Source organism: Phalacrocorax carbo, chromosome 18 (assembly GCF_963921805.1).
Source record: "Phalacrocorax carbo chromosome 18, bPhaCar2.1, whole genome shotgun sequence".
Classification (NCBI taxonomy): Eukaryota; Metazoa; Chordata; class Aves; order Suliformes; family Phalacrocoracidae; genus Phalacrocorax; species Phalacrocorax carbo.
This window is the reverse complement of record NC_087530.1, coordinates 5,149,858-5,177,340: the sequence shown is the minus strand read 5'-3', so window position 1 is coordinate 5,177,340 and position 27,483 is coordinate 5,149,858. Positions and strand designations below refer to the sequence as shown.

The 27,483-nt window shown below is 45.2% G+C and overlaps 2 protein-coding genes across 9 annotated transcripts in view; one reads left to right on the top strand and one right to left on the bottom strand.

Moving 5' to 3' along the window:
- The window catches only part of TSC1 (TSC complex subunit 1), a 29,366-nt gene extending 20,994 nt beyond the window's left edge, over positions 1 to 8,372 (bottom strand). For 3 of the 6 annotated variants that reach the window (XM_064468730.1, XM_064468734.1, XM_064468735.1), the window contains exons 1-2: positions 7,341 to 7,446; positions 237 to 299 (exon numbers count right to left, since the gene is read on the bottom strand). The gene's annotated coding sequence lies outside the window, so the exon portion shown is untranslated. Of the gene's footprint in view, positions 1 to 236; positions 300 to 7,340; positions 7,447 to 7,529; positions 7,660 to 8,281 lie in introns of those variants that run through there. The other 3 variants (XM_064468731.1, XM_064468732.1, XM_064468733.1) reach the window with 3 other exon arrangements.
- Positions 8,357 to 23,527, top strand: GFI1B (growth factor independent 1B transcriptional repressor). 3 transcript variants are annotated; one of them, XM_064468748.1, is made up of 8 exons: positions 8,357 to 8,440; positions 9,743 to 12,187; positions 17,458 to 17,586; positions 19,127 to 19,273; positions 19,832 to 20,094; positions 20,370 to 20,507; positions 20,981 to 21,146; positions 21,613 to 23,527. In XM_064468748.1, exons 3-8 carry the CDS (start codon positions 17,472 to 17,474, stop codon positions 21,789 to 21,791), a joined length of 1,008 nt encoding a protein of 335 aa, XP_064324818.1. In that variant the 5' UTR covers positions 8,357 to 8,440; positions 9,743 to 12,187; positions 17,458 to 17,471; the 3' UTR covers positions 21,792 to 23,527. The 3 variants fall into 3 exon arrangements, with proteins under 3 accessions (XP_064324818.1, XP_064324817.1, XP_064324816.1); XM_064468747.1 differs by having other exon boundaries at positions 8,369 to 8,507; XM_064468746.1 differs by lacking the exon at positions 8,357 to 8,440 and having other exon boundaries at positions 9,221 to 12,187.
- Positions 23,528 to 27,483: the final 3,956 nt, after the last annotated feature.

The window sequence follows — 27,483 nt, the reverse complement described above, 5'->3', positions numbered from 1 at the left end:
GGTATCACATCTATCTGTCGCAAAATTAATCAAGTTTTTCTTCATCCACAAGAATCCTATGCCGAACCTTTCCCAGGGGCAGAACATCACACCTAATTTTATTAGCAAGGGTTTAATCTCTCCCCCTACTTCCAGCCAGCATACATCTTTCACTTTCTCCATGGAAGGCAAGACTGACACATACCAAGTTTACAGACAAGATTACTTTTTCTTTACTGTAATTGTGAATACAGCACCTGTTCTGTGGACAAGTTGAGCTTCTGTCTGCAATGCTGTCAGCCACACACCTTTCATGATCACTAATAAAGAAAAGGCACGAAGAGGTTAACAAAAGGCAGAATTTAGTTATCCCTTATCAAACCTTGTATATTCAGAACAGCATTAAGTTCTTTACTAAGCATAGCAGAGCTACATACCTCCTGCATGAGGCAAGTCAGCCCTTAGTTTGAAAATCACCAAAAGGTGTTGTACAGTTGCCCTTTCCTGAATTGTCCACAGGTGAGGCTGTGAATTTGCCTCCAACTAGATGGCTTTCATGAGATTGTAGTTTTGTACTGTGAACCTTCGAAAGCTGCTAAAGAGTTCTATTTATGGCAGGTAAAATCTTACACACAAAGGAGTCTTGTCTTATCCTACCAAATTCTGAACATTGGCTAATTACTGTAATTGTTTAAGTCTTTAGATTCTAGTTAAAACGTTAGACATTAGCCAAGGACCATGTATCAGTGCTTTATTTTAAATAATACTGTAATTACTTATATAGATATTGCTTTCTTGAAAGCATACATTCAACAATGTTACTGGACAGCAGGAGTTAACCTGTCTACCAGTAAACTTAGCCATTTGCAACATATCACACTGTGCTTGCAGAACTGCCCAAGGTCACTTTTATTAGGGCCACAAGACATGGGCTTGCTTAATCTGGCACTGATTGCAAATTCAGAGGTGATAATATGGCACCACACTCACGACAGGCATTTCATTAGCAACAAACTTTCTTGAAGTGTTCCAGTAATCACAGTTCCAGAACACAAAAAAACCCACCCTCAGTTTTCAATGATCATAGCTGCAGAGCTGAACAGTCCAAATAAAAATTCAGTTCATCTACAAGCCGCTAGCAGAGTCTGCTAATTGAACTGTTTCAGATTTAAATGCTGCTACTTTTCATGTCCCACGCTGGCAAAATCTTAAAAACTGCAGACTTAAAACTGGCTGGCAGTGTAAGCAAGACTTTCAACTAAACATACTAAATCAGAAATTTGGGGTAGGGTAAAAAAGAGTTGCTTTTTACCCAAATACATAATGGATCTCTGCTTTCAAAAAACATTAGGGCTGGGATTTGTTGTAGTTTGGGGTTCTTTTTTTCTTTACATTGTGCAGACTTCCCAGCTTCAACTTCTTCCTCAAAGAGCTTGCTGTTTAGAAGGCAAGCGATGTTCAAAGAGTGACACCATCCTTTCGAGAAGTTTAAAGCCACTCATCCATGCAACCTAAGGAGTCAACTTTCCACTTTGTTACTCGTTTTCAGGAGTCAACTGCTTTTTTAGTTTCTAGTAACTGCTTTAATATTTAATTTACTAAATTAGAGCCATACTGAGATCCCCAGAATGCCTGCAGAACTATTTATGGCAAAATAGTTTACTACAAGTAATCTATTCCTTTATTTCTGAAAACACTCTCTTTGAGACTGTAAAGGGCTTGCTGACATAGGTGCCTCAGTTTCTGTGAGGATACAGTTTCAGCTACAGTTAAGCAATAGATTCATCAGCTTCCTAAGCAACATGAATTAGTTGTTTAAAGTCTTGTTAACAAGAGATGCATGACCACACCCTCAATCCAGCTACAAGCAAAACCTGTTTTGAGAATTAAAGCAGCATAAACGCTAGTCTCTGCTTTTTTACCCCACAAAGACCTTGTCAATTCTCTTCTTTGGTTCCCTGCCCCCCACCAGAGTGAAAAGAATGCTTTTATTTCTTATTTTCCTCTAGTAATACTATTAAACTTGGACCAGATCTTCATCACACCAGTAGAAACCTCAGCAACAGGTTTCACTAATTCTGATATTGCCAGAGGAAAAACTATAGCACGGTGAAATCAAGAAACATGCGTGTTTCTGGAAGCCAGCTTCAACCACACACGTGCAGACAGATGGGAAAAACACCCGTTTAAGTGTTCAGTAGGTAAGAGGATTTCAAACTTTATGCTACTGGCCTGATGGCCTGCACAAACACTACCACCCAAGGTTGATAGTAGAAGCTTAGTTGCCGATAACTATACATGTAGGTAACTAATAATTTCCCCAGCTCCCCAAACTAATTAAAACAGATGGCTCAAGTCACCTTGTGCCAATAAATCCAGCGTAGTTTAAATGAACTTGCAAATCAATTGTGCACCGAAGTACTTTACGTAAAGTGGGGCTACCTCCACTCCAAAAGTCAGTATTCAAAATATTAATAGAAGTATTCCAAACCACATCTAGAAATGGGACAATATTACACATACACACTTCAACAGGTGGAAAGTTTATCTGCTGAAATTATATAAACACCAGTAGAATGTTGTCACCCTGCTATACACAAATAGACACAGTTTTACAAAAGCAAATCACAGCTTTCTCCATGCAGGATCTCTTGTAAAGTCATTTGTGAGGAACATATCTAAAATCCTAAGACTGAGATCCTCTAATCACATTGCATCCACGATGCTCAACGCAAATGAACAAACCAGGAACTTCCAGCAATAGTCCTAAATTGTGTCACACTTTTTTAAAGCGAAGACAGCTGAATAACTAGTTTACAGGCATCAGGCTTTTAACTTCAATCAGAAAACACTGTGTTCTGGTAGATGAAGCACAGTTCCCAGGGGCCAGGATATGAGCGTGATTTATGACCAGTCCCACCAGTAATTTGTGATGTGATTTTCAAATCTTGTAGATAAAAAGCTGAGGACAGACCAGGTTAGGTTAAGGAACTTCCATTACCTTGAAAACAGTGAGATCATCCACTGAATGCCACAGTATTTTGTATCTGGGATTGATACAACATCTGCAGTGAACAGGATCTCCCTCAAATTTTTCCATTATCATATCATGACCACGCCTTTCTTCTCAAATACAGAGTATACACGATGAGTCTCTTGAATGCTTCCAACCCTAGCTATTGCAATCATTCCCCTATTAGAAGAATCTCCACATCCCTGCAGCCATACTTGGAACTGACAGGATTAAAATGAAGTCATTAATTTTTCCATCTGGTTTGAGTCACAGATTTGTCACTAATTTTAAAATTAGTTTTATATAAAAGTTCCAAGGAATTAGGTAGTAAAGAGTGAAAAAATCTGTTTAAATTCCTTTTAAAATTCAACATTTTAATCCCACTGGAAGATATAAACACCAACAGCAAGGAAATTCTTATACTCAAGAACTTTCCTAAAGACAAATTTTAATAGAAATTATTAATTTTAAGTACCAATACAACTTTGGAGCCAGCTTACAGGAAAAAAAAGAAGCCACTGAGCCAAGCACCAAATTGTTTTAAAATTTTCAGTAGCTAATTTAACCACAACACAACACTGTTAAGCTACAAACTCAAGACAAAGGAAAAGACTGTAAAAATATTCACTGGAAAAGTCTAAATGGAGAAAGAGACAGCAGAGTATTTCCAAAGATTATGACTTCTCTAAGTACTTCTGTCAAGAGAAGATGTTCTGTTCAGTGTATTTTTATCTCCAGCCAAACGAAAAAAGCAGCTGGTAGTGCCAGTTATGCTTCTCTGAGGGGTGGGGAGGCAGGGGACGCACTCGACCCACACGCACACTCCTCCCAGAACACCCTCAGCATTTGCTGCAACAAGGTAGAAATTCATGCACCAGAAGCACTTTTTCGGGGGGGGGGTGGGGGGGTGGTGCAGGGGGGATCAACAGCAGCATTTCCCCCCTCTTCATTAATCAGAAGTTAAACGTGGGGCATGCCAGTAAATGGTTATCCCCCCCCATCCCAAGAGAAGAGGGGGATTTCAACAACGGGAGACCACTGCTGACAGCAAAGTGAAGCCAGACCTCAGGGCTTACCCTTTTCCGCCTGATTTCTGCTGCAGGTAAAGTAAGGTCCTTAGGTACTGATTTGGCAGAGGCACGAATGTGGACAGAAGTATTTTACAGCAATCATTGTTTTCAAAGAAAAAAATCAGATTGACAACAAAGCAGCCCTTCTCACTCAAATCTTTGAGATGTTTGTCGTGAAAGGATAAGCCTCACTCCCAGCCAATACACAAAGATCCATCCAACCTTGTTTTATATTTCCTAACAATACTCGATTTTATATTTTCTTCACAGGTAAACTAAACACTACCATTAAAGAAGTAACATAAGCAATGAATGAAAAGTGACAGTAGGGAGAAAAACCACTGGTGACAATAGGAAAGCAAGCAGTTGATTGTTCCCTTTTTCACCACCCACTATATAATAACTATATAATAATTCTAAACACTTCAAACCTCAGTTCAAACTGATCATTACAACCGGCCGTACAATTAGTTTAATTTATTTATTCATTTTTAAAGAATGAAGGTGTCTGGCTGCTTCTAGTAGTCCATATTTTTCTGGTTATTTTAAGATCCAATACGAGACCCCCTTCCTAAACTCAGTAATTACTTAGAATTATATCTCGATATTATATACTTTCTCCTGTACTTTGTTGCAGGTGCTTAGCTGATGTAGCAACAGGAAGATCACAGAAACCCAACAGCCCCAAACAAAGAGAGAGAATCGTATTCAGCAATTTTTAAGATTCTTTTGAAACTGCGCTGTGCTAATACACTATGCTAATTGCTACCCATCAAATTTCTGTCAGAGGGAAAATTGTTTAAAAGCAATGCATGCTGAAAAAAGCCCAAACACAGTAGGGCTGACACTTAACCCTTTGGCAGATGCCAAGTGAACGAGCCAGTTACTAACCTGAAAGGGATTTATTTCAATTCCTTATACACAACTGCATATATTAATAGCAAATAAATAAGTACAAGCATTGTTTTTCTATGCCAATTTAATTAACAATATACAAGGAAAATAAATTCAGCTAAGGAATCTTTTTAAAACTACAAACAGGCAAACAGAGAGCTCTAGACTGCAGTAACACAAGGAGCAAGGCTCCTAAATCTCTGCAGCAGTTTTTTTGCCACCAAGAGAAACTTTAAAAATATTCAGTTAGGCTGCAATTCAATAAATCTTGAAATCACTGCAAGCTACCTAGTGTACTCAGTCGAGGCATTCTGATGACTCCAAGAATTAAAGTCGGCATTACAGAGAACAATAGCAAATGGTGTGTAACTTTTTAATTAAAACAAAAAAGAATAATACCCAGGAAAGTGATAGCAGTTCACCACTGCAAGAGGTTTGCTCTGTATCTTAATAGGCTACCCAAAGAAACGCTTAATAATGCTTCCTTTGTGAGCATACTTGTCCTCATTATTTCTTAAACTACATGAAAATATAGCAGCTACATACCAGACCGAGATCCTAAGCTCTAACATTCATTCAGAAAACATATACCTGGCTGCAACGTGCCATAGAACACCTGGTACCCCTCCCCTGCCTCCACCATTAAAAAGTGCTTTGATTATTTGATTTGCGTATTACAGAAGGTGTCTTCTCGGGGGCGGGGGATATGTTTGTGCATGCATGTGTGCGCATATGCGTGTATTAGGCTATTCGGTTCTTACAGAAGCTGACTTTGGTAATCACATCACCAGCATTTGGCAGTTCCAAGAATTTCAAGGATCAGTACAAGTCAACATCCCAGCGGTCCGGCTCTAAACAGGGCCGGCATTCATTTTAAACTACAAATAGTTACTAAAGTCAAATGTTTGTTCAAAGACCAAAACATCTTGAAATTGCACAGTCTATCTCACATGGGAACCCCTTAATAATGCTACTTTTTATTAGTCACCCTAGAACTAAATTCTCAAGTAACAAAAGAGTTAAGGAGCAGGATTAAACACAGCCAAAGATAAAATCATTTTAATTAAAGCTTATCTCATGACACATTACGTATTCTGACTATATTTTCATCTGAGTAAGTTTCTGCAACTCATCATAAAGGCAATTTAGTTCGGGGTTGAGTAGGCTGTTAAAAAAAATTTTAAAAATCAGAACAAATTAACAAATAAAAACAAACTAAAAAAGTGGTTTACCAAGTAAAGGATTTTAAGCCCATGGTTTTATTTTATGTTTAATTGTGGCATAGCTGTTTCTGATAAGCAGAGTAGTCGACTGCTGCAAAGCAAACTGCAGACAGAAGTACATTTTCCCAGTGCTGCACTAATTATTAAAACTTCCCAAGTTTCCAAAGATTCACTTTCTAGTTGTTCACACATGTAAACTGTAGAGCAATTTTTCCACCTAATGGGATCACTTCAGTAGTGCTTCGCCTACGATAGATTTCTAACAACTTGCCACAGAAGTTAATTTAACTGTCAGGAAACTACAGGATCAGGCCAGACAAAGAATTAAAACCTTCTGTATTAGCATCCGCTGGAAGGTTCTGTGGAAACAGCAGTTCTGCACACAAAACCTGATCCCGGTTTCCGTGTCATTTCTATGGGTTTTTAATCATATACTCCTTTAAGGCATGTTCTCTTTCACTCATTGCCTTCTCTCACTGCCTCATTGCAGACTCATTAAAAAAACAACCAAACAACAGGGAGAGAAGCAGTGACTAAACTGATAAAACAATGACAGAGGTTGCATCCACAGCAAACAAAGGGTGAAAACTTCAGAACTGCAGTCTTCCAAGTTCTTTGTAATAACGGGAAGCAAAATGTTTTCTTGTAGACGTAAACAACATCCTGACTTCACATTACCTACCCACTAGCAAGGAAATAAGAAAAGCCTCCCTCACCAAGGGGACAGACTTTTAACAACTGCTTTAATGCCTAACCCCGGCCGAGGGAACCTCGTCAGCGAGTGGCCGAGGCGGGGGAAGTCTTGAAGCGTTTGAAACGGAGACGCTGAACCTTTTTTGATAAATCCCCCAAAATTAAAGGGGCGCGTTGGCTGGGGGGGCAGCCTCCCCCCCGCCCCGGCGGGGGTGGGCAGCGACCACGTTTGGCTGGGAAGGCAAGGAAAGGGGACGGAGGGGGGATCACCGCCCCCCCCCCCGCCAGGCTTCACCCTCGCCTTCCCCATCCCCCCAGCCCCTTCCCTTTCTCCTGCCGCCTCCTCCCCGAGTCCTTTCTGCCTGCCTCCCCCCTCTCTCTGCTCTCTGCCTCCTTCTCTCCGTCCCCCCACGGCTGCCTCCGCTCTCGCCCCGCTGGGGGAGGAAGGGGGAGGCCCAGCGCACTCACCTCTCCTTCTCCTCCCCTCAGCTGTTTACCACTCAGGGCTCCTCTAGCCCACAGGGCGCCGCCATCTTGGCCCTGCCTCCCCCTCCCATTCACAGGACGCTTCTCCCTCCGAATCCCTCCGCCGCACAAACTAGTCCCACCCCCCCGCCCCGCTCCCCGCCCCCGCCCCACGCCGCGCCGGTCCCTCACCGCCCCACTCGTCTCTTCCCCCTCGAGGGCCTTTCTCTCCCCGTGGGGGGGCAGGGGTGGGGTGACGGCCGCCGCGCCCACCCGGTGTTCCCGCGGCGGAGGTATCTCGGCGGGGGGGAGCGATGCGGTCAAGGAGGAGAGGTCGCGTGATTCGGGGGGCGGTGCCGCGAGGAGCCCCGGGCGGCAGCTACGTCACGAGGGGCAGGGCCACGCGGGGCGGGGCGGGGCCGGGCGGCGGCCGGTAAACAAGGCCCGGCCTAAGGGGGCCGGGGCTGCTGGGCCGGGCTTAACCTTCGGGAGGCAGCGGCGAGCGGCGCTCCCTTTCCCCTCCCGCAATGGGTCGGCACCCGGGTGCCCCGACGGGCCAGCTGCGGGAGCAAAGGCCGCGCCGCGAACCGGACTCTGCCCTGAGAGAGGTTTTGAAGTGGGTGAATGTGGTGAAAGTGAATAAAAAGGTCTCCGAAGCGTCCGTGTGTGCGTGGGGTGGGCTGCAGAGGTCCTGGGAGGGAGCGCCCGGGCAGGCGCCTGAACTGCGATTGTCAGAAAATCAAGCGTTCTGCCTGATGAACGTGCAAAGCTTGCGCTGTTTTGGACCCCATAACACTTCCCGCAAACTGCGGACAAGGTTTATTTTCTTCCTTTGCTGAAACACAGCAACTACGTGACATAAAACATTGCAGCCTTCTTTCTAGGTAAGGTTTCTTTTTTCCCTGTGGAAAATCCAGCGTTCAGGAAAGAAGACCAGACATTACCTCAGGACAGGTTCTCCAGCCTTTGGTTTTGTATGCCACACCAGTGCATTTTCAGCTCAATTTTTCAATCCCCACACCGGCGGTGTCTCAGTGTTTTGCGTCCTCTGAGGAGGGGCAGTTCAGCAGGGATGTACCAAGGGTGCTCACCAAGCTGCTGAGGTAACTCTTCAAACCACGTAAATTGGCCTCAGATGCCAGCAGGAACCACGGACGTTAAATTTGCAAGGTAGAAACTAGATGTAAGAAAATAAAAGCAGATTAGAACCGCATCTGAGAAGTATCAGTTGATTTTTAACTTCCGCGGCGTTAGTTGGGGTGTTTCCCAGCTCTCGTCCCTGCAGGGCCAGGATAGTTACTTCACGCTGCACCTGCAATAGGTCATCCCGCTTCTGGCTGAGATAGAGTTGCTTGGAGCGAACATGTTTTTAATCTAGTCCTGCCTCATGCATAGCAATTAATATTTATTGCAGCCTGGACTGAGTGATGGCATTTTTTTTCCTGCTGTGCAGAAGACATGTTTATTTAATCTGCCACAGAAAAGAGTGGAAATTAGGATGAGCTTCAGAAAAGAGCTGGAAGCAATTAGTCGTGTTATTTTACTGTGACTTAATTACCGTAACATTCAAATTGACAAAGAAAACATGGATGCTACAGGAGGGGTTTGCCGCTAGGTTTGAAAGGGAAGACCTCTGCATTAGAATGGACATGATGTGTTATAATTAACCTGTTTATTATTACTGAGCATTACATTTAATAATCTGTTTGCTTAGGATGCACTGGAGCATATGACGTGCAGTAAGAACTCATGGCCATACACAAAATAAAACTGTCCTCAGATGCCAGCAGAACCCGCTGCACATCCACCATGGCCTGTGTGCGTCAGGGCCAGGGCAAGCTTACGTGAGCCCAGCTAAGCCCTCTGCGGCTCTCCGTTCTCTGCTGACCCTGAAATAAGAAGAGATAACAGGGAAAATTATATCAACAGGAAGAACATAAAATAAGAATGACCACATGGGGTCAGCTCAAAGGGCCTTCTAGCCCAAAATGTATCTTGGCACTCTTTTTATTAATTCAGCTTGTATAATCCGCCTTTTGATGGCGATTTCAATGGAGAGGAGAGGTGATAAGTTTAACAGAAGCTATAAACAGAAATCTAGGGGAGAGTAAGAACACAGCGAGCCAAGGTGATAGCTGACTGCACTCCTATCCTGCAACTGTTTGCTCCGTAGGAACTCCTGAAATAAAATAAAGGGAGAAGGGGTGGGTGAGAGCGGAACCAGACACAGCAGTGTACCCATCTTTCTTCAGGCATTCTAGTGTAGTGATAACAGTAACAGTCATAAAACAGAGTACCTGTGCCCATTATCTCAGGGGTCGGTTTGTATGCAATTATATTTGGGCGTTGCGAGATGATGGCTACTTGGGGGAGCAGAACAGCTGATACAGATGTTTTATTTGCAGCTGTTCTACGCAGAGGTTACTGACACTGGGAGATGCAGCTATCCTCCTTCTCTGAAGGACTGCACCCAATGCTCTTTGGAGCACCTCTGAAATCAGCTAGCCAGTGAGGTTTTACCAAACATGCTCTTAGATCTTTTTTCACAACTAGTTTTCTACAGTTTTTTGTGTGGCTGACTTGCTTTTACTGCCTCTAGTTTGAGAGTCGTATTCTGCAGCCATTTGCGCTTGATGTCAACGGGAAGTCTGTGCTCAGGGGTGCTGGCAGAAGCTGGCTCCAACGTTTCATAAAACAACATCTCAGACCTTTCAGCAGCTTGTCATTTTCCTGGTTTGTTTAATTCCTGTAACTGTCTTCATATGAAACCCTGAAGCTGCAGTGTACATTTTGGTTTTCTGTTACAATGCTTAGTTTTGTAGCGGGAAATGTAATCCTTCAAATGCCTGTGTTTAAGAGGATGCAAATCGGCTTCCTAGCACAATGCTTTGGGAACGTTTCTTTCATGCAAAACCCAGCTAGGTAAATAAGGAGGGGAGGAGGGAGAGGGAAAAGGGATTGTTTGCTTCCATAAACAACAAGAATTAATTATGTTCAGTAAATGACAGATGGGTTAAGATCAAAATCTTAATCTTTCTCAATGTGGGTGAAATCTACACTTCTATCTCTGAGTTGCATCAAAACCCATTGCACAGCCTGTCCGGTGCCATGGGGCAATGACGGGGCATGATAACAAGAGCTGTGACTTGTGGCTGTCCCGGCAGAGAGCGCTAGGGCCAGCACGCCTGGAACCACCGCCTGCCACGGCGGGATGCAAAATACCTCCGCTATGAATCTGAAATGTCTCTGCACTGTATCTGCTCTATCAGGGAAACACCAGCCCACCGCTGATCCTGTTGCAGGGCACACAAAACGTTATTACTTCCTGGTGCTCTCACCACCCTGAGCTGCAGTAGGAAGAGGGACTAAGCTGAGCCCTGGTTTAATGCGACCGACTATTGAAAAGAGTGAAATGCATTTGAAAGCTCACAGGGAGCAGAAAAACTCTGTGATGTAAAGGCATTTCTCTGATGGTGATGTCCTAGTACTTGGCACTCAGCGGCTGCATGCACGCTTCTATACGTCTTAAATTATAAACTTCTCGGAAGGCGCCTTTGCTGTCCCGATTCCAGCCATGCACAGACCGTGCTGTAAGTGCAGGAGGGGAAGAATGGAGGGCACGTACAGCTTGTGCCACTGTGCACTTGCATGGTCAGGAAGATTGTGATAATCATAGAATAGATGAAATCAAGGAATTAATTCCTCTTCCGCCCCAAGCATTTGGGGAGGTCTGCTCTCCTTGTTTGCCCCCAAATAAGCATCGCAACCAAGGATTCTCAAAAGAAAATCACTGCTCTCCAGCTCCCGTTCCCACCTCTGCTAGAGAACATGCAGGTGATCGGAGAAAGTCACTGTGCCCCTGCTTCACGCTCCGTCCTTCCACCGCGCCGTTACAGGGGCGTTTGGCAGTCAGTTATTTCACATTTGCAAACTCATTTTCAAACCTTTTTTGAAAGCAAGTGATAGTGGTGCAAATTCTTATTATTGCTTTTGCAGAGCTTTTTGCAAAGATGCTTGTTAATGAGCTTGCTTAATGAGCTTTCTTAAATCTATATTTATACCCTATATACAGCTGTATATAGATAGAGCAATGCCTAAAATATATACGGATTGCACACACATATGCCTGGGAAAATGAAGGCTGATTAACACACATCTTTTTCAGTTATTACTGTGCAAGTATTTGTTCCTTTTTCCTTGGAAATTGGAGAGATAAAAGATCCATTCTGGAATAAAATAATTTTGTGCATATGTGGTAGATGGTTTTGTTTATGAGACTGAAGTATGTGAGTGTGTGTATCTGAGACAGATGGTGTGTCTGTTTTTGAAAGATATGATGCGTGGATGAATGTGTGTAAAAATACAGGTTTCTTAGGAGCTATTCTTTTCCTTTTTTTTTTTTTTTTTAAGAAAAGACAAAATAACAAATGCCTGCTTGGTACATTATTTTACCGTGTCATGCTCTTTGTCAATATGACAGAGGAGTTTTCCTGCAGAAGGCAAAGCTGCCCCAGAAAGTGAAGGGTGCTGCCCCTAGGGTTTCGAGCTGGGCATCGTGAATTCTCTTCAAGTTTTCAAAGTCCTGGAAAGTTTTGATAAGCAAATACTTTCTGGGCTCTGCCTCTCTATTGGCTGTTTCTTCACCGCCAGATTTTGACACAAATAATCTGATTGAAAAATCAGGGAGGGGAACAGGGGCAAAAAAACAGAGAGAGAAAAAAGGAGAAGTATCTATTTCAGCAGACTGCGACTAAGTGAAAAAGTGGAAGAGGAGTCCAGAGAGAAGACGACGTCTCGCTTGTCTGGGGAGATTTCAAGGCGAATCCAGTAAAGCAAAGTCCCCCAAACAGGTGATTTATTTATTCTTCTAGTCACTATTAATGTCATTCTTTTTCTCATTTCTCTGATATGTTTTTCTAAGCTTTTTCTTCTTCTTTGCTTGTGTTTGCAAATATGTAACATATTCCACCGCATAAGTCACTTGTCCTGAGGATTCCTTTATGATAATGGTTCCCTTAAATGAGCCATATACTTATTTCACTCTCACATGTAAAAATGGTAATAGTAGAACAAAATATAAGAGATGTGACAATGGTCTCAGATACCTGCGTCCCAGCAAGCTCCATGCAGCAGCAGGAACAGTTTCCAGGTGTAGACTTTTGGACTTAAGCATTGAGGAGAGGGTGTACTATATTTTTTCCTTTTAATTGCTCTTTTACAGGGCCAGACCTTTACATTCAGAAAACGGCACACCTCTGCTGACATCGGTTAATCTATACCAATTTTGCTAGATGAGAACTCAGTCTCTCCTGTTCAGGATTTTTGCTTCAAATCTATCTTTTAGTTCATTATTTTTCCGTCCTTTCTAAGTGTATGCTGATTAGTGTAACAATTTCAGCATATGGAATTAGCTATTTATAGACGCTCCTCATATACCACCAGATTGATTCAATACATTAAGCAGGAAAACAAATGATTTGTGAGTTTGCACAGTAAGTGCATCTATACGTTAAGGGGATGTGGAATTTGTTAGATCGCACGATATAGGTCTATTTGTCTATGGAAGCCTAAGGCAAAGTTTGCTAAAGCCGGTGGCACTCCCAGCATCACTAGGAGCTAAAGGAAGTTTCTAAAGAATGAATGCTGCAATTATATTCTAAATATTTTTTTCTAGATACTACAGATGTACCAGCATTTCCGTTCCACTTCTTGGACAAAATTTCCGCCATAATTTGCTACCCCTGCCATAATGTCCATTTGCTCAGTTTTACCACAGGAATTAAAAATGTTCTGCTCATTTTTCCACTTAAAAAGCCACATTCAAATTACTTTCCCCAAGTACATTCACTTTTGCAAGGGTGGACTAGTGAAGACATGCTGTATTTTGTTGTAAAGAAGTGAAATTCTTTTTGAATATTACTTCATATTTAAAGAGCCAGGAGTCCATAAAACCTCTTGTTTGGGCTCTTAAGAATTTCAGACACAGACTGTGTTCTGGTTTGTGCTTTTTTCTTCAAAAATGTAGGCTTCTGAAAGACAAACTAATCTTTATTTTTGGAAGCTTCACCTTTGCCAGAAAGAACAAAAAAACGCTATTAAGATTTAAATATAAACTAAGCAATGGGTAGGAAATAAGCCTCTTTTAGCCTAGAACTGTACACTCATTGACTTACACGAAGACATATATCAATTGCAAGTTAAAATTAAGCATCTGTGCTGAGTGTAGTGGGAAAAAGGATTTAATCTCTACAATTAACCTTGTGAATTTAAAAACAGGATTACCTGAATTGAGAGGAAAATGACAGTCAGCTTTAGAATGGAACTTATGCTGCAGGTTGGGTTCCTGATTCAGCGTGGCACAATCCTGCAAACACCTGTGCCCCAATACGGTGTTTTGTGTTATGAATTGTCTCACTGAAGAAACCAGCGAGAACAACTCTGTAATCTAATTCAGTGAGAATACGAATGTCTTCTAAATTATATCAAAGGGCCTGATCCTGTATTTTTGCATACTGGTCTTCATGAGGAACATAGGATCTAGTGAAATTAGGATCCTGAAGTCAGAAACCACCCCCCAAAAAAAAGCCCCTTTTAATTTGGTCTTGCACAATCTCCAGTGTTTCAGTATTACATTACAGTTTTACATGTGATACTCTGCAAAATCACCAGAGAGCATCACTAAGGATGAAGGAACTTTGAGTTTGAACATAGGAGGGGAACACGCGAATGCTGGGTCTGCTTTCAGATCGGACTGGGGAATTTGTAACTGGTAAAAGAAGCCCATCTAAGGTGCTTCAAGTCAGGTACCCAAAATAGCAAAGCAGGTTCTTCTCCCTTGTGTCCTTTTGGCTGTCTTTTCCTCGGGGCATATTGCTACATTATTGTACAGCTACATGAATGGCAAATAAAAATGTCAATTCTAGCCGGCTACTGATTTTATATCCTGTATTGAATCAGAAAAATGTCACGACACTTCCCTTTTGGGTAGGTGCTCCTGCACAAGAAATTAACTCCCTTGTGCACTTGCCAGTCAAGGTAGAAACTGCTGCCACAGGGGTTGGCAAGAACAAACTCCATAAAAATAAAGTTTAATTTTTACCGAAAGGTTGAAGCTGAATTCTCTTGGAAGCTTCAGTGACTTTAAGACGTAGCGGGGTCTGTCGTCCATAGCACTGCTCTCCCTGTGAAATACAGTTAGCCATTAGTAGCAGCTGATCACTTGCCGCTGATAGTCTTGAGCTTCAAGGAGAGAGAGTATTTTTTTCTCTCCCAATCTGTGCTTCTAGCTTTCCTCTAACCCGGGTGTGTGAATCACAAAGACAGTCCAATGCAGTTGTTAATTAACTATGCTTTGGGCTCCCAGTTCCTGTTTTCTCTGTAAAATGGGGTGGGGGAAGGTAACTTCCTTTTGTAACGTTCAGTAATGCATTAAAGATCGTTGTGCTCAGTAGAGGCCCTTATCAGTAGTCAAGATACTGGACCAAATTTGTCTTTTCCATACGCTGGGGCAAACACATCCAGAAAATTCCTCTTGGTTGTTGGTTCATGTGCATCTACTTTCAGCCAGCATCAGCAAAGAGGGGCTGTACTTAGAGCCTTTGTGTACTTAGCATATGAGTACTACCATAAAACACCACAAGATTGCTTATGCCACCCATTTCCAGTCCTCTAATTTACCTGGCTAAGCTGTCTGGCCAATGCCTTGGGCTGGATGTAGCCAGTGGGCACAGTGACTCTTCCAGCAGGCACTGCTGGGTGCATGCTTTCACCCTGCATTCAGAGTTACCCGCTGCCAGAGCCTCTTCCTCCACTGGGTAGGAAGCCCAGGGCAATTAACTGGTTAATTCAGGCAGAGAAATCAGCTGTCTAAGGCTCACTGGTATGAATACCCTCCATTGTGCACCCAGTCCTGCCCCACCACATGGGAAAATCCCTTTGACACGAGTGGAAATTCCATGTATCAAGGGTTTGCAGCAGGACTTTAACTTGGGGCACATCTATATTGCAGAGTGTGGCTCCGAGCACAGATACCCCATCTGGGACTGACCAAAAGCAGGGATAACCTCTGAGCTAAGCACTTCTGCTGGGACGTGAGGTGCACAGGCTAAGCAGAGCACGCTGCTAGAAGGGTTATGCCCATTGCAGAACATGCCTGTGTTTGTATCAAGCTGGAGGTATTTCTGTGCACGCAGCCTTTTGCCAGGCAGAGATACATGATACAATCCTTAGAACGAACCTTATTAGAGAGTTACAGAAGAGTAAATACATCAATGTGCTTCAGCGTCCCTTCCCTCAAGGGCATGCTTATGGTTCATTCTCAGTACTGTTTTGTCCTCTTTCTAAAATTAAATTAATAAATCTACTCTTGGCCTCTGCTTTCTCTTATTCATCTCAAGTTTCATGCAAATTTCTTGGAAAAAGATTAAGAAAAACAGATGAGTCATTTCAGAAGAAAAAATAGCTAGAGACACCAAAGAGTTATCCCTGAAGTCATACAAGAAACAGTGGGAATCCTGGACAAGATTTTAAAAAGACAGCTATAACTGCATTTCCGAAGGCAGCTGGGCTGGGGAGCGCGGGGCTGTCACCAACAACAGTGGGTTTGGCCATCCACCTCTCCACAACAGACCTTGCTGCGTGAGTCCCAAAGTGCATGTACCTGCAGCCATAGGCACCTCTCTAAAGCTGGCCGTCGGACCTTTAAACAAAACACCGCTGCGCTACGTGATTCTATTTAGCATGTAGAGCTAGTGCGGGCACTTCTGAACCCTAGGGAGCAGACCTTTTCTATCCTTGGCTGTTCACGATTCCAGGAGCCCACGCTGCTCTGTCCTGACTTACACAGATGTTTCAGGTCATTCCTACTTAACAGAAGCAAACTTTGTTCTGTTTTAGTAAATAAGTAGGCTGCGCTTCAACTGCTCTCAGGAAAAAAACTGACTTAATGCACTTTCCCATCAACAGAGAGCCAGGAGTTGCTGCTGATTTTTCATATGAAATATAGCAAGATTTGCTTTTAGTGCTACTACCCTGAACAATTACAAGGGAAAATGCAAATACATATGCAAATAAGGCACCAGCCGATATTGCCGTACACAGCATTGAGCCTGTTGTTGTCCTGCCTACATGAGAACAGTTACTAGCCACGGGAGCGGGCACAGGGCAGGCTGGGTTCTGGGTAGTAAAGATAACAGATGCATTGCAAGAGAATTTTGTATGATTAAATTTCAGCATTTTATGTTTGTCCCTAACCCGTCATTGCAACGGTCTGTGATATTTGAGTCAGATCCAAAAGGTAACCTCTCTCACCCAGCACTTCTGTTCTGCCTCTGCTTGACTGTTGTTTGTCAGCCAGAACACAAAACACTCGAGCTATGGCCAACAAGAAGGAAACCCACCACGCACCATGGCCACGGGGATTTTCTGCTGCTTCTCTTCTATTACCGATGTTGTTTCTACAATTATTAGCAATTTGACAGAGAAGCCCGTGTCATGGCTTGGGTCTGTGCTCTTCTAGGTGTGGTACAAACACTAAGGCAGACCCTTTCTCAAAGGGGTGATCTCCACCCACCGTCCCCACTGCATCCTGTCAGGGAGGGTAAGGTCAGAGGCACACGGTGTTCCTGTAGCCAGAGCAGAGAGCTACAAGAGAGATTCTGCGTTCTGATCTATCTTTGCCACAGAAACAGTTTTGGTCTGTAACACAGCATGCCTCTATTTCTCCACCTACAATATAAAGACTGCAGTAATCCTTTGCCTCAACGTAGGGGTAGATTATGAAGTGTAATTTTGATGAGGTATATGGTAATCTGCAACCCCATCTTCGATCTGCAGTCCCATCTCTACATTCATTGGCAGAGACTATCTGGCAGTAAATTATTTTGCTTAGCCCTCTCCAAAGCTGTGTTTGCCCCAGAGCTGAGATCCATCAAGGACCTAACCCCAAGCAAGCACTCCCTGCTCTTCAACTGGGTAGAGAAATCTTTGAGGTGAACTCTCTGTCTCCCCAGTTTTAATTCTCATCACTGCTGCATACAGAGCTGATGTGCTGGGAAACAAATGAGAAATTACCCCCCAAACCACAGAGATTTACCTGCCATTATTCTGTGTTTCTGCCCAGGAAGTGAATGGAAAATGCCACGTTCCTTTTTGGTGAAGAGCAAAAAGGTTCATACCTATCATCAACACCGCTTTGTGGAAGATGACCTGCCTATACTCACAGGGAATCCAATAACCTCTCCCTTCACTGGTGAGTCAATCCATCCACCGGGCTTGTAAGAATACACCAGGGCAAATTAATAATTGAGTAGGCAAGCTAAGGGAGTAGGATGAGTGAGCCAAAGAACAACTAAGGGTTTCCACATGGGGATGTTAGTCTAAGGAAAAACTGATTCCCCACTGTTTACCCTCTTTCTCTAGGCCAAATCCACACTGTCCCACTGAAATGGAATTTAGATCCTCATTTTGTTTCCTGCTGGGTTGCTGGGAGATTTGGAATATAAGATCACTGTGTGGAGTTAGTCGCTGTTGGGAAAGATGGCCAACTTCAGGCAACTAACAGTTGGGAAAGACTTGCACTTGTCTGTCAGTCTGCTACAAACTCACAACTCTGCCACCTCAGTCTCCAGCTTGCTATATTCACTGTCCACATTCTCGCTGGACCTACATCTTCTCTACCTCAGTGTGTTACTACCTCCTCCCAATGATTTGCAAGGACGGTTACAGCTAGAGTAAGAAGATACTAGTGATACCCCAACACTGACTGTGAAGGGAGTTCCGCACCCTCACAGGTGAAGGGCTGGCTGCTATATCCCGTATTAACACAATCCAATGCTGCTTCTGTCTCTGCCTGCTGTCTTCCCTCTGCGCCTGTTCATGCTCTCCCGCAGCCATCCATGCAGTGGCAGGGCTGGGGCAATTATCTTCTTCCGTCAGGCACCATTCAAATTTTCTTTATTCAAATCTAGGATCAACTTACCCTTTGTTCTAGCCCTGACCATCAAATTAGAGTCCAGCCCTCTGATAAGTTTGATAAAAGAAAGGAGGCGACATTTAAATTTTAATTTCAATTCCTGCCATCATCCTTTGGCCATTTGTTGTCTCTGGAGCATGAAAGAGTTTGGACAACAGATGAATACTGTCCTTCAGCAGCCCAGTCCCATCTCCTGCAGAAAGGAGGCACATGCATTGAACCTCTGCCCATTTTAGATTCTTACTATAAAATCTACTTCTAACAAACACTGGTTGGTTTCTTTAAGGGCTGGGACAAGCGTGGGGAAATGGGAGTGTGGGAAGGAGGAGGAGAGGCTCTGTGGTCACCTTTGCAACTGTGTAAGCAGTTACCTCCCCTCTCTGCTTCCCCACTTTGCTGTCCATAAATTCAGGTTAACAATACCAAACTCTTTTAGGCGAGGGGTGGGGAGGTTAATAAGTTAGTGATTGTAAGTTACCTGCACAAATGAAAGTGGTTTTAAATAGGGAAACTATTCTTACAGACATACGGCCTTCTAGGGTTAAATTTCTCTAACTACATAGGGTATCAAGTGTCCTATAATTTCTTCCTGCCCCCCTCTACCTTGCCTATCTCATTCTGCTTGGAATTTCCCTTAATCAGCAATGGACAGACCTTGATTGCTGTGCTGATTGCACCACTCCACACTTATTCAGGGAACTGAGCATGGGCTCATGTAACCAACCATGAGTTCGTACATAAGTACAAACCCCATCTTAATAGTGTCTTCTCTTAACAGCTAGAATAGACTAACTGTGACTCTACTGTGTGATTACAGCCATAGGAGACAAGACACCAGAGGACATCAAGAAACAGGACCTAGAATGCGTGGTTCCGAAACAAGAAAAGGACCCATCTGAACTGAAAGAAGAAAGTGTCCCTGTCCAGTACCTGAGCAGGGTGCTGCCAGGCCCTTCCGCTCAAGGTCTGCTACCCAAGACCACAACTACAAAAGAGGGCTGGGCTGGCTATGGAACTATGAATGGGTTCAGATTTTCAGTAAATGGCAGCTCTTATTTTGACTTCAGTGGTCAAACTTGTCCCAGGCAAAGCTCATCAAGAGCATTCTGTATTTCACTTTATGATTCTGGTCTACATCAGCATCTCCCTGAAGGATGACGCTATCATTCCCAATGCGCGATCATCCAAATCTGAAGGACTAGTGCAATTTGGTGCTCTATGGGTCAAGGCAGGTAGCCACACGATACGTGCTCAAACACCGCCTGAAGCAGGCCTAGTGGGGGGGGTTAATATTCCCTTAGAATCCACTTCCCTAAAAATCTCCTCAGACTGAAATCAAAGTCATCATAGGAACTTTGTATGGGGATCAGGATTGAATGGAAGAAGGAGGAGTTACCAGCTGCAACTCCCAAGGTCAGGCAGGACATTAAATGAGCGAATGGTACCTGGGGAACCTTTTTACTGGTGCCAAGCTGCAGGCAACAGCATGACACTCACTTCTCCCTCTCCTTTGCAAACCCAGATATGACCATCCCAGGTCTACAGATCAAAGACTGCATTAACACGAGAAGCACCCCTACCTTCTACAAAACCGGCTTTTCTTGGGATGCTTTCCATTTGCCATACAGCTACCAACAGATGTCTTCCACCATGCAGTCAGCCCTCTTGGAGCACCCAGTTAGCCTGTATGGAAGCCACCTCCTGCCAAGCACCGAGCCTCCTTTGGATTACAGCATGCATTACTCCTCAGACATGGAGACCTACCATTGCGTGAAGTGCAACAAGGTGTGTCACAGAAAACCTCAGCGACGGAGGGGGAGTGGGCCTGGAGTGATTTTCATTACATACATCAGTGTTTCACTGGGTTACACCAAAGTGCAATTCATGTGGCTCAAAATGGGTACCTACTTGTTCTCCTGACCGGGGACAAGGGCGCTAGGAATGAGGCAGTTCACATGGCCCAAAAGAGGAAAGGGTCAAATAAAGAGAAGGAATTGAAAAAAAAGAGGTGGAGACACAGCTGCCTCATGTCAAAAAATCACTGGAATTTTGTTTTTCAGGTATTCTCCACTCCCCATGGACTGGAGGTCCATGTCCGAAGGTCTCATAGTGGGACCCGTCCCTTTGCTTGTGAAGTATGTGGCAAAACCTTTGGACACGCTGTAAGCCTGGAGCAGCACACCAGTATTCACTCCCAGGTGAGTAGCATGTTTCCAGCGAGCCAGCTTTCCAGAGCTCATGAATACTTGGACCTTAGCTGTTGCTGACTCCATTATAAAGGAAGTGACATTTCCTAGGTTACAAATGCAATGGCTTCCCCGTAGCACCCAATGACAATGATAGGAGCTCTGAAGAGCTTAGATCATAGATCTTGGTCTTACAAGTCTCAGAGTGCCCTTGAGAATTCCTTGTATGGGAGGGAAGGATTGTTGCCACTGGTTCTTCTGTGCCTCGCCTCCTCCTAAAGGGTGCAGGAGTTTGGATCACAAGATGTAATCCATTTCCATAAGAAACCCTCCCCACGTTCTCTTTGTACTGCACCTAGCATATCAGTCCATAAGCCGTGGAGATTTGCTTATCAAATCTACTATTCTCAACACTCTTAACCCTCTTCAAGCTCTGTCACATGTCTTGCAGCCACAGACATCCTGTGATTTTCTTTCCCTAACAGGAAAGAAGTTTTGAGTGCAAGATGTGTGGGAAGACATTCAAACGTTCCTCCACCCTCTCCACTCATCTACTGATCCATTCAGACACACGGCCCTATCCCTGCCAATACTGTGGCAAGCGCTTCCACCAGAAGTCAGATATGAAGAAACACACTTACATCCACACCGGTGAGAAAAAAAATGTTGCCAATAAGCAAATGCAAATTAGAGTCCATCATGTTGATACACACACATAGTCCCCAGACACAGAGGTACTGGACCAGGGATAAGTGTCCAGAGGCACTGGAAAGACATTCTCCCCTGCACAGTAAGACAGTAGAAGGTCTAAACATCACTCAGATGCATGACCTCCTCTGCGTGACAGGGAGGTGGTTATTGACCAGCTTCCAGTGCATGTCATGGTTGTACCCAGCCCTGGATACAGACAGGGCATGGGCCACACAGCTGGCAAGGACTGCCTCTGGTTCTCACACCCTGGTGCTGGATCAAAATGCAGACACATTAGCAGGACAACTGGGCTGGCAGCACCCTGATGCCCAAGCATAGCTGGTCAGGTCTCAGTCTGCTAAAGAGCATTTCTACCTTCCCCCTCTCATCCGTCAAAGTGTTTCTTACCATTTTCTCTGCTCTGCAGGGGAGAAGCCCCACAAATGCCAAGTATGTGGCAAAGCCTTCAGCCAGAGCTCCAACCTCATCACTCACAGCCGCAAGCACACTGGCTTCAAGCCCTTCAGCTGTGAGCTCTGTGCCAAGGGCTTCCAGCGCAAGGTGGATCTAAGGAGGCACCGAGAGACCCAACACAGCCTCAAGTGAGGGATGGCTCCAGGTCTTTGCTGGAGCTCCCACTGCCAGTGCATGCTCCAGGGAAGAAGACTCTCCCCAGCATCTCTATCCAGCATGAGACTGCCCACCTCATAAAGCTCATAGAGCTTCCTATGATCCCCCGGGGACAAGCAAAGTCATGTCATTGGCTTGGATGTTCTGGCACCCCAGGGCTTTGTACATCCCAGTAGATGACAAAGACACCTGTGGGACCTCTCACTTTCCAATTACAACAGGTACCAGCCCAGATCTGACATCACCTGCTCAAGTGCAAATCCAAAGGAATTCCTCCAAGGCCACTATTACTTGAGATTTACACCACATGCAGAATTCAGTTCACCAGACTGACCAGCAGTGAGGTGGGAGCTCCTGGACCAGTGGCAGCAACAATCTGTGCCAAGCTAGTGCCGTAAGCATGTGCTGCTTTGATGGTTAGGAAGATAAGACTGGGGCATGCAAATAGATTGCATTCAGTGAGCTGTGTTCAACCTGGGCAGGGCTTCTGCAGAGACTTGCCCAGGTCATAAATTCTGGCAACAGACACCTAAAGTCGTTTTCTTTCAGCAGAGCATTTAATGTGATCAAATGACAAGTTAACTGCGTTGTATTTTTAGCTTGGAGTGGGAGGAAAATACTGAAAAAACAGCTCCTAACCCTAGCTGGTAACAGGGGTCGCTAAATGCATTCCTCATAAGCACCATTCTGCAAAGATCCCTGGGTTAGTGGCAGCCAAATGAGCTCCAGGAAGAGCCATGCCCCAGCACTAGACATAAGCTAATAAGCCCCATGTCTCAGTACCATGTGAGAGAGACTGGCTGCTCTTGGAATCCAGGCTGGTATGTCCCACAATATTTCACTGCGTGCTGGACATACTGGCTTAGAGCTGTCCTGGGCAATCCTGTGTCACTGCACGGCCAGGAATGGCTGCTGGATATCAATGTCAAGGGCCAGAGTTCTGCTTTCCAGCCACTCTCTTAAAGGAGGAAGTGACCAAGCCTGTACACATTGCCATAGTATGTGAGTACCTTACAAATATTATACAAACAGAGCAGTGGTATTTCCTTCTTCTTCCAGGTCTAGGGATTGAAGCAAAGCACTGGAACAAGTAAAGAGCCAGTTCTCCTCCAAGCTTTATGTTCTCACTATAAAGCCTTTGGCAAGTCACTGCACTGGGCTTTTATTTCTCCATCCCTCCTGGTAGTGTGGAGTCATTCACCCAGGTTTGTGGAGTCCCTTGAGTTCTTAAAGGAAGGACAAAGTATTCTTATAGCATTAAAAAGACAAGTGCTTTCAGTTAAGTGGAGCATTGTAGCAGAGCACAGCCCACTCCATAACTACATCCCTGAACACATGGCCTTGCACAATGACACCAGTGAGTGGCATGGAAAATGGTCTATGGCACTAGCCATTTCACTCCAAATGCTTATGAAAGAAGGCTGCTGTTATGGGCAACGAGGAAACGGTCCAAGTGGAAAATTCATTTATTGTCAGGAGAGAAGATGTCTGTCCTGCCCTGTTACACTGCTGTAAATCCAAAGCCATTCTCCTGACTAAGACCTAAAACGTACTCACCCATTTTATGCTATGCCTAAGCTGTTAGTCATTAATATGCATTCTGGAAGCTCAAAACAGAGTCTGTACTCCTGGCTTTACCTGTACACTGTAAATATATATTTATACTTATTCTAATGTATATTCTTATTGCATTATACCAGACAGTGACAACATGTACAGGCCTGCTGGGATTTATCTGATAAATCTGTTCCCTCTTAGTAACTGGGCTAACACACCGTATTTCATGTTAAAAACATCAATTTCAAGAAAGGCTTGGACAAGGCTCTGAAGATTCAGGCAGTGAGGATAGAGGGGCAAAGGAGAAGGGAAAGAGCACAGCATTGCCCCATACAGTTCAAGGGAAAATAAAGATGGAAATTCATCTGCAGAACAGGGCTCCCAAACTTAGATATGAAAGATGACAGATTCAAGGGATGGGGGTCTATTGACTGCAGAACAGCCACGAACAACACTCAAAGCCTGGGATCAGGGGACATTCATCTTCAGAGCCAGATCTGTGCAGAGCCCCAGACAGGGAGCAAGTCAGCTCTCCAGAGCAGAGGGCTGTGCAGCTACAACCACATCAGATGCCACTGGTTGTCTGACCAGCAGACAGTGTTATCAAAGTCCCCGTTAAAACTCTGCTGTCCTTTCCTTGGTCATGCCAGAACCTGATAAGGGCAGGGACTCCAAGGGACATGTGTACCCTGTGGCAGAACTGGGCTTTGGGAGCTGGTCCCCAGGTCCTGACCGTGACACCAGGTGCACACACACGTGTGAACACTCACACGTACACATCCACAAGCATTACTCAAGGTAAAGTAATTTCAGCTTATTAAAGCTGCTGCCAAAAATTCAAACCCTGTTTATTATTCAGAAATATTTAAAGAGCATATCAGCATCTGAACTGCCCAGGAGCTAATACCCTCCAGCCCCAAAACACATAGGCACACCAGCACAGACTTCCCTGTCTGTGTCCTGGGGACAGCAGGTACGTCTGACTTATTTGAAGCTCCCCAGTTTAGACCATTGTGGAGGGAAGCACTGTCACACACTGATCAACAACATGGCAAGACTGCCTGCAAAACCACTCATAAAAACAAATCAGACAGCTGGTTCTTCTGAACCTGCTGAACAAGGGCTACTGTGTCCATCAGATTTCCATTCCTATCTTTGATTTCCATGGTACAGAGAAGGTATAACCTTCAATGGGTGACTGGGGTCTTCTTTCTAAAGCTGTGCTTCTCCAGCCTGCTTCTCCCTCCTAACAAGGCGCAGATCACCCCAGTCCTGTCTTATTTCCCCAGGACTCTAGGGCAGAAAGCTGTTTTCACCATTACTCTGGTTACTGAGCCCAGAGACTACTGAAGAGCAGTTACAACACAGGAGACAGCATCAGCCTTACCCTTATATTTCATAGAATCATTAAGGTTGGAAAGGACCTCTAAGATGATCAGCTCCAACCATCAACCCAACGCCCCCATGTCTCCTAAACCATGTCCCCGGGTGCCACGTCTACACAAGATGTGTAAATACCTCCAGGGATGGTGACTCCCCCACCTCTCTTGGCAGACTGTTCCAGTGCCTGACCACTCTTGCAGGAAAGAAATTGTTCCTAATATCCAACCTAAACCTCCCCTGATGCAACTTGTGGCCATTTCCTATCATCTAATCGCTTGTTACTTAGGATAAGAGCTCCCACAGCTCCCACCTCGCTACAAACACCTTTCAGGCAGTTGCAGAGAGCGTTAAGGTCTCCCCTCAGCCTCCTCTTCTCCAGGCTAAACACTCCCAGTTCCCTCGGCCGCTCCCCAGCACACTTGTTCTCCAGACCCTTCAACAGCTTCGCTGCCCTTCTCTGGACACGCTCCAGCCCCTCAAGGCCCTTCTTGTCCCGAGGGGCCCAAACCTGAGCCCAGCATTCGAGGTGGGGCCTCCCCAGTGCCGAGCACAGGGGCCCCATCCCTGCCCGGCTCCTGCTGGCCACACCAGTGCTGACACAAGCCCGGGGGCTGGTGGCCTCCTTGGCCCCCCGGGCACTGCTGGCTCATGCCCAGCCGGCTGGCAGCCAGCACCCCCAGGGCCTTCTCCGCCGGGCACTTCCCAGCCCCTCTGCCCCAGGCCTGGGGCGCTGCCTGGGGTTGGTGTGACCCAAGGGCAGGACTCGGCACTTGGCCTTGTGAAACCTCATACAGTTGACTTAGGCCCATCGATGCAGCCTGCCCAGATCCCTCTGCAGAGCCTTCCTGCCTTCGAGCAGATTGACGCTCCCGCCCATTTTGGTGTCATCTGCAAGCTTACTGAGGGTGCACTTGATCCCCTCATGCAGATCATTGATAAAGAGATTAAACAAGGCTGGCCCAACCCTGAGGCCTGGGGAACGCTGCTCGTGACCGGCCACCAATTGGATTTAGCTCTGTTCTCCACAACTCTCTGGGCCTGGCCATCCAGCCAGTGTTTTACACAACAAAGAGTACACTGGTCTCAGCCATGAGCTGCCAGCTTCTCTAGGATAATGCTGTGGGAGACAGTATCAAAGGGTTTAATAAATCCATGTAGATTTGTAGGGAGACTGGTGAACACATCCCCAGGAGATGCAAGGACTGCTTTAGATGGATGGGCAGTGAGCAGAGAAATGCACTGGGGTGGCATTAGGCAGTGTGCTGCTGCAAAGCCATGCTCAGGAAAACATGTCTGCAGCCAGAGTAGCCCGGGGAGGCCAGGCTGACCCACTCCCACAGGCGCTGGGAGCATATCTCCAGAAACACAGGCTGTGGATGGAGGCCAGCTGGCAAGGGCACCAGTGAGACGATACAGCCAGTCAGAAGATGACCTGAGAAGGGAGGAAGAGGAGAGGGAATTAACTTGCAGACTTTTCCACAAAGGCGCTACAGTTTCTTCCCCTAGAGTAAAAAGGTTCCACCTTCAGACAACCAGGTAACACCACCTGCCTCCTTTCTCCCTGAGCCCCATCCTTCCTTTATGTGTATGGATATCAGCAGTCCAGAGGAAAGCTAGGCAGAGCCCCACAGCCCCTTGTTTGCTGCAGTCCCTGATCAGGGAGAGCTGTCTCCTGAGCAGGAAGATGGAGGGACTAGAACCTCAGGAGGTGACAGCAGCATTCTGCATGGTTCCCTGGGATTTCCTCTGCACCACCTGAAACTCTGGAAATGCAGGTGAAGGAGCAAGGAAGGAAGCAGATCTGGCATTGCCCAAACCTCACCACACCAGGTTGGGGGAGAGCCTTCCTTTCCCAACATGGCACCAGCCATGGGCAGGCAAAGGGTTTCCCTGATCCTTGGAGCTACTGAATCCACACAATGGGTACCCAAGGACCTGTCAGGATCAGGCTGTGGCTGTCACCAACTCCAAACACACCTGGCCTTGCTCTCCAAACATGCAAATCCTCCTCCCCAGTTCTGACCACGCTGAAAACAACCCCTTTCTCACCATATCCCCTTGCATCAAAATACCATTCTGGTCGGTCAATCAAGGAAACAGATAACAACAAGCAAAATCTCAACTAATCTTTGTGGCTGAAGAAAGAGCTGATTGTTTTTGCCTTTCTCTGAGCCCACCCTGTATCCTGCACTTCCCCAGTCCTCGACACACCTTCTTCCCTTTATTGCCAGGGAAAGAGAACCCTGGTCTTTGGGCTGTTTTGTTTAGCAAATGGGGGACATGCAAAGCAATAACCCCAGGCATCTGTCAGAAGGAGAGAGGTGCCTCTGTGTCTTCCAGACAGCCTTCAGGCACTGAGAGCAGCAGCCCAGAAATACTATGATCAAGGGTGGATTTAAGTTTGGACACAGGATGCATCTTTCTCTTCCTAATGAAGACAGAGCCACAGGACACCTGTGGGAAGCGAGGTCTGTTCCCAGCTAGCACAGCATTACACTGGAGCTTATCTTCAGGTTGTATTAACCTCCATAGATTGGAACCCTAGAGAAGGCAAAACCCTGAAGTTTTCGCATTGTATTGGCAATGGTTAGGGAAGGCCCAAAAGGAACTGGGGGGAAGTACAGGGAAGAATTAGGCTCCAGTTGGGTACAAGTTGTATTGGAAAAAAAGTTATTTGCTGAGACCCACTGCTTCCCACCCTAGACTTCATGACAAAGCGTTTTCAGTG